Source organism: Ammospiza caudacuta, chromosome 3 (assembly GCF_027887145.1).
Source record: "Ammospiza caudacuta isolate bAmmCau1 chromosome 3, bAmmCau1.pri, whole genome shotgun sequence".
In the NCBI taxonomy this organism is placed as follows: domain Eukaryota; kingdom Metazoa; phylum Chordata; class Aves; order Passeriformes; family Passerellidae; genus Ammospiza; species Ammospiza caudacuta.
This window is the reverse complement of record NC_080595.1, coordinates 22,407,410-22,414,420: the sequence shown is the minus strand read 5'-3', so window position 1 is coordinate 22,414,420 and position 7,011 is coordinate 22,407,410. Positions and strand designations below refer to the sequence as shown.

Sequence of the window (7,011 nt, the reverse complement as noted above, 5' to 3'; positions counted from 1 at the left end):
AGGATACGGGTGCCTCAAATCTCCAGGGACCTCATGAATTCAATTGTAATTTGTTGGCAGCATCTCTGGGAGTTATTTGGGATGGGTGGAGGGTGAGCAGTGAGGTTACTGCATGGTTCAGCTAGTCAGGGTTGGGAGGTTTTTTGCATTTCTTGCTTTGAGGTATATCAACATTTCCAAAACTAGTGCATCTCTTTTCACACAGTCCAGTTTAAAAATATTAAAATGTATATAAATCAGTGAAAATACAATAAACAATAATTCCTGGTCCACTGAATGAATGGCATTGCTGGGAACCAAGTGGGGTTATTATGCCATATGGTAGTGGATGATGCTAAAACTCCATGAACTGTTTAGACATGAGGTTTTGGTATCTGGTGTCATACACCTGAGGGTACCTTGGACCTATTCATCTCAGAACATGTTATGATTCCCCTGCCACCGTGCAAATGGAGACACTAAATCTCAGCTGAGAGATGTATTCTGTGAGGTTTTTGATAGTTGAGTTCTGGAAAGGGAAGCAAGCTTACAAGGTACAAACCAAGTCTGTGGGGAAAGGTCTGCCTCTCTTGGGAAGATAGGGAAAAATTATCTACCTCAGAGCTTGTCATTTATTGGGATAGAGCTCTTCTCCTGTAGTGACAGTCCTGAGACTTAGTTCACACCTTCCACCCTTCAGGGACACGCCCACCCTGTTCTTTACATAGTTCTTTCTGGAGCTGTGAAGGCGGTGAATCACCATCCTTGGGGCAGGTAAGAATGTGAAGTGCAGGATTTACTTTCTGAATGTTACACACACGTCTTGGGGAGATGCGGGTTCAAGGTTTTGTTTCTTAGACTTTTCTTACTAAAGGGGAAAGGTTTAGTCTGTCCCCTTGTTGCATCTGCCTGTCCAAACCTCCATATGCATATCAAATCTTGATAAATACACCAACTGGTTTAATAAATTGTATCTATCCTCCCTGTACAATTTTGTGTTTCTTGATGTGCCCTAGCAGAGGAACACCGCTTAGCAGAGGCAGCTGTTAGACTGCAGCACCCCAGCCGCGGAGGTGGGGCTATCACAGCCTCCCCCAGCATCTGGGCAAAGGCACTGAGAAACTTCATCACTTTCGCCTTGCCCAGGGGCATTCGAACGCAGCCCAGGACGCAGAAGAGGCTGTTCATCCGTGGCTTTAGTAGGAACACCTATAACTGAGGGATGTCCAAGGAGCTTGGCCTTTTTCTCTGACGAGGGAAGAGCGTTACCTGCCGTGGGCCGGGGCCGTGCGTGCGGTGCCACGGAAGGATCTTCCGAGGGTCTCGCCGGCCCTCGCAGAGCCGCGGCCGAAGCAGCCCGGGCGCGGTGCGGGGCTGTGCTGCCCCGACAGCGCTCGCCTGTCCCCGCTGAGCTGACGAACTCCAATCGCGGGCTCAGCGGCGGCTCCCGGCTCCCCGCACCGAAGCGGCGGAAGGGCCGGGGTCCGCAGCCGGGGCACCGCCAGCCCACGCCTGCCTGCCCCGGGCCGGGGCGCCTCTTCCCGCGGCCGGCCCGCCCCGGGGAGAGGGCAGCGGCCGCCTCCGGCCACACCTGTGGCGCAGCGGCGGAGGAAGCGCCCGAGGTCGGCGCAGACGGGTCGGCGCCCGAAGGCACCATGACGGTGGGTGCGCGGCTGGGCGCCAAGGTGAGGGGCAGATTCTCCCGCCGCGGGGCCGGCGACGACCAGGTGTCCATCCTGCCCGGCGAGGAGGAGGAGGCGGCGGCGGGGGCCGGGGGCAGCGCGGGGGCCCCGCGGCCGGCGGCGCTGCAGCAGGAGGAGGAGGAGGAGGAGGAGGAGGAGGAGGAGGGCGCCGGGTGCAGGAAGGTGCGCTTCGCCGTCCTGCCCGGCTCCTACGAGCCGCTGCGCCCGCCGCGGGCTCCCGGCAAGCGGCCCTACGGGAAGCGCCTGAAGAAGTACGGAAAGGTGAGGACACAGCGCGCCCTGGACGGCCGGAGCGGGGCCCCTCGGCACGGGGACCCCGGCACGGGGCCTGCGGTACCGGCAGTTCCACGGGGCTCTCGGAATGCCCCTTGTCCCGCAGGCGGTTCGGAGCCAGCGCCTGCTCTGGACCTGCTCGGGAAGGAGCCGGGGCTGCTGGGGCGGGGGAGCGGACGCCGACCGTCTCCTGGATCAAAGAACACAAAATCTGTCTGTTCGAAGTGAAAATGACACTAAGCTGATCCATGTGACGGGGACGGGTGCTGTCTCGCTTGGTTCTGCGTTCCTCGGCGTCATAATTTTAAAACTATTTCTTGAAACTTCCAGTTAATTGGCCTGCATTTTTTGCCTTCTACTGAAGTGCCTGAAAGAAATGGTCAAAAGCCCTGCAGGACATTCCTTGGCCAAGGTGACCCTTTGAAATCACTGCTGTGATTTACAGGGGGGAAAAAAGCAGTTTGTTCTTCATCTGTAACAACAATTTTGGATCAAAGTTGTTCTTTTGCTTTCCTGTGTGGGAAATCACAAGTCCTACAGTCTGGTGGTTTGGTTTTCCTCCCACCGGAAGATGGGTGCCTTTGGTTACAAAACTGCCATGTGGAAGAATTCTATTGTTTTCTCTTGTTCATGTCACTTAAGTACACCTCAGGTATGTCTTGGATGTTCGTAGCAAAAAATAGTTTCTGTGTTATCAGGAGAAACCTGTCTGTTGTCAGGAATCCTTTCCTGCTGCTGACATTACAGATGTCAGCATGAGATATGATTTTCTACTTCATTCTATTAAAAACCCCATTATTTTTGGTAAAGATATGCTTGCTATGTCTGACATGCAGAAAATGCCATTAAGCCTGGCAAAGTTACATTTGAAATTCAGTTTACAGATGTCAACATTGTCAGGAACTGCCTCTCAAATCCTACTGTTTCATAAAGAAATTACCAGAATATTTCATTCTTTCATGAATAATTTGATTCTTTGAGTTCCCAGCGCTGTGTTTTCCAGGTCCCATGCAGTAGGAAGCTGTCTCAAGCCTGTAGGCCTGATCTGTACAGTGCAGTCTTGTGAGAATGGTTGCAGCAGGTCATGACTTTGCTGGTGGTGCTGTTGCTGTTGGCTTTTAATGGTGTTTAGAGCACAGGCCAGTTCTTGGGCACTGTGTTGATCAGATGACATTCCCACAGGGAAGGGTTGCCAGTTTGGCTCTGGCACAAAGAACAGCCCAACAAAGAACAGGTGAGGTCTGGGTGAGTGAAGGGCAGGAAGGGGGAAAGAAGACTCCAGCGTGACATAGTGAGGCAGGGGCAGATGTGGGAAGGGAAGGCCCTGCATCTCCTCCTCCAGCCTCAGGATCTGCCCCCAGGCTCCAGCCACCTTTTTATTTTGGCATCTTAACTCGTTTTGAGTAAGTCTCCATGGGAGTAAAACCAGCAAAGTTTAACCTGTTTTTGCATCATGACAGTTGAAGGTTTTTATGTGCTAGAACCTCTGTAATCCAACTTTAAGAAATCATAAGAATATAATAGATATTGACTGGATTTCACTGATTTAAAAATACTTACTCAGATTTGTTTTTTTCCATGTTATAAGAGGTCATTTTAATCTAGTCCTACGTAACCATAAGGAGTTACTAACAATTAATTTTGATCTTCCTCCAAATCTGACTACATTGTATTAATTCCCCAGTTGAGAGCAGCCACATGAGCAAAAACTATCAAAAATGAAAATTAGATTAAGGTTTTCAGTTAAATAATCCATGGCAAGTTTATTTCTAGTGCAGTATGTAGGTGACTTCCTGAATGTGTACTGATGTGGACCAAAACTTTCTTATTTTGACAAAAAGCAGTGACATTTCCTTAAAAATATTCTCAGTGATTACTGCCCTCTTGTTTACCCTCAGTGATGAGGCACATTATGAACTTCTAGGATTGCTAACATAGTTAGAACATGTAATGTGGGAATTATGTACTTCTAGAAACTAGGGTGAATTTAAACTAATTTTATTCTTGAACAGAATCACATGTAAAAGCCTGGCTTCCTGTGGAGGCTGCATCCGTTCAGTTTAACTATACCCTGTGGGTGTGTAGGCCTATGTAAAAATAGATAGTAAAATGTTTTTCCACCCTTCAGCCCTTGTTAGCTATGGGAGGATTTCATTTTCTGGGGCTGTGACACTGGCTGTTGGAATGATTTTATGTGAAGGTATTTTCTTTCACCTTGTCTTTTTTTTATCCCTTTTTCTCATCTCTCTCCCCAGAATGTCGGGAAGGTTCTGCAGAAGGGTTGTCACTACTTGGTGGTTGGCCTGCAAGGATTAGCAGCAGCCTATTCTGCTCCCTTTGGAGTGTCAGCACACGTGGCATCCTTCGTCCGCTAGCGCAGCTCCCTGTGCCCCACGGGAGAGGACACAAGGCCATTGCTGCCTTCTCAGGATTAAATTTGAGACTTGGATCTGAAAAACCTCTTGGACCAACACCCCTGAGCCTGCACCAGGCCCTTCCCAAGACTGAGTGCTCTTCTCTGAAAAAAATGCTGGTGCTTTGTAAAATCAGATCAAGTCAAAGAAGTATAAGGATGAGAAAATAATCTTTGAATAATTGAACTGAAGTTTGTTTTCAGGCTTGAGTTGGTTTTCCAGAGCTTCCTGCTGTGTGGAAGGGAGCCAAGGATGGATGGAAAAGCAAGTAGATGAGGGAGAGAGAAATGAAGGACAACAGAGGATGGCAGAGCTGCTGGAGAGGTGGAGATGAGTTTGAATAGTGAGAGAAATTGTCAGAGCAGTGGAGGGAACAGATAGCAGAGAATTAGGAAAAGATAGTCTTTGGTTTTCTGAGATTCTGAGTTTGTTGTAGTTTTTCACCTGAGAGGGTTAAGATTATGAGTGTACTTAAAAATATACTTGGACATAAATGGAATGTGGCCTGAGACACGGAGACCTTTGCTACACCATGGTTGTGCATTTCAAACGCTGGACATAACAAGCCTTTAAATAATCATGAGAAAGATGTAAAAATACAGAAAGAAAACAAGGTGTGTATTTGTGATTTTGGGGCATTAAAAGCTCACTGTGATTAACATTTTAAACTTTTCCTCTGCTACTATGAAATCTGCATGTATTTTTTTACTGGGAGTGGAGTTTATATGTGATATACTTGATTCTGGAAGCTGAGCATTTTACACCTAATTCTGTGGTGTTCACCAGGGCAAAAACAAATGTTTGCCAGCTGCATCTGAGAAAAAAAATATACATACAGCATTTGGTATAAGAATGTACAGGTGTGATGTATGAGAATGGGGCCAAATAACCTGCCAGCTCCATCATCATTTCTGCACCTGGAAGCTGTAAGCAGAGGATGTCAATACCAGATAGCTCAGCTCAGTGCTGCAGATGCAGCAGCTTCCATGTCAGACCTCCAGGGACATAAACTATATATTGATGACACAGGAACAAGGTGGGTTATGTGCCTTGAAAATTTTGTGGGTTTTTTTTTTTGTTTGTTTGTTTCTGTCAGTCTTTTGTGGTGGTCGTAACTGACTTCCCTGCTAGCACTTTCTCTGTGTATTATGTATCTTTCTAGTTTTGATGGTGTTTTTGTAATCAAGGAGTTGACTTAACTGGAAAAAAATGCTGTTCACTTGCTTTCTTTGCCTTTTCAGAACAAAGGAGTTTGTATGTCTTGGCAAACCACACTGTATTTCTTTTAAATGTAGCAAATGAATCAGATGGAGGGGGGAGGGGGCGGGGTGTTATGCTCTTTTCTAACTGGACTGTAAATAAAAGCCATGAGATCCATGTCTGTTTTTACCTACACTCCTAAGTAAGCTCACAAAAGAAGAGTTTCTCAGCAGCAACCCAGCCAGCGAGGGGAAGCTGCAGTGTAAACTTCCCCACGTTGCTTTGCCTGTGGCCTCAGGGCCCTGGTAGGACATGATTGTAGCCCAGACCGTGTGGAAATGCTCAGGAACAGCAAGGTGTGGAGATGAGGCTGCAGAGGATCTAAGGCTGCAGAAGCTGGGGTAGAAACAGCCACAAAGGGATTTTGCTCATTGATTTCATACCTTCAGTTGTTTCTCTTGAGCTTTTTTGTGGGGACAGACTGTAGGAATCAAATATCCTCTGAACAGAGAGACATAGCTGTGCCAGGATTTTCCTGGGAAGCTGTGAGAAGCTGTGGGAAACTTAGAGAAAACAATTATTATCTCTCTTTCTGTAACCATTGTTTATAGATACAATTATCCAGAGTGTGCTATTCATAATTCACCAATGGTGTGAGAGGTTTTTACTTTGAGACCAATCAAGTCTCACCTTGGCAAGCCACATTACAAAAGGACCTGCTACTTTCATTAAGCTGGCCTTCAGCCTTCTGATTCCCCTTCTGAAGGATGGAGTCCTTCATTCCGTCTCTGCCTCGACAGCATCAGACAGACCTGTCCCTCTTGTCTGCCCCACCAGCATGCCATAGGGCTGTTATAATGCAATAAGAACAAGGCTGTCCTAACACCCACATGCCACACCAGCCTGCAGAGTTTAACTTTACATTTTGTTACACCCCTCCATGTTTTACAGTGCTCTTACAGCATAAATCATTAGACCTTTTTTCAAACTACTTAAGCCATGTAGGAAGAGATTTGTGTCTCCATTTTTCTGTGTGGAGTGAGTGTCCCATCTATTTGTCTCTATGTCCCCTGACTAGTAAGGCTGCTCCCTCATTGCAACACACAGAGTCCAGCCTGTTCAGACTTTCCACAAAGGTAAACATGAACCTTAGTTCCTGAACTGCTCAGCACAGTGGACTTTTACCTGCTGACATCCAGTCTCTGCTCACCTGGTGGAACTTTAAGGGAATAACCTGGTTGCTATCCATACAGAACCTGAATGACATGTCCATGGTTCTTCTGTGTGAGCCTGAGAAAAGAAAAGCCTCAGGCATATTGGTGAGTCAGCTTTGGCTGGCCAATGTTTCTAAAATAGACCAAAAACTAAGAAAGAGGATAAAGAAAGAAAAAGTAAGTGAGTAACCTGTGCTGCTGCAATAAACCAGCTAATGATTCATTTTC

The 7,011-nt window shown here is 47.2% G+C and overlaps 1 protein-coding gene across 1 annotated transcript; it reads left to right on the top strand.

The window, feature by feature from the left end:
- Positions 1–1,323: 1,323 nt before the first annotated feature.
- C3H1orf115 (chromosome 3 C1orf115 homolog) lies at positions 1,324–5,670 on the top strand. Its single transcript, XM_058802263.1, has 2 exons — positions 1,324–1,943; positions 4,211–5,670. The coding sequence occupies exons 1-2, from the start codon at positions 1,635–1,637 to the stop codon at positions 4,328–4,330; spliced, it is 429 nt and encodes a 142-aa protein (XP_058658246.1). The 5' UTR covers positions 1,324–1,634; the 3' UTR covers positions 4,331–5,670.
- The last annotated feature ends 1,341 nt before the right edge of the window (positions 5,671–7,011 follow it).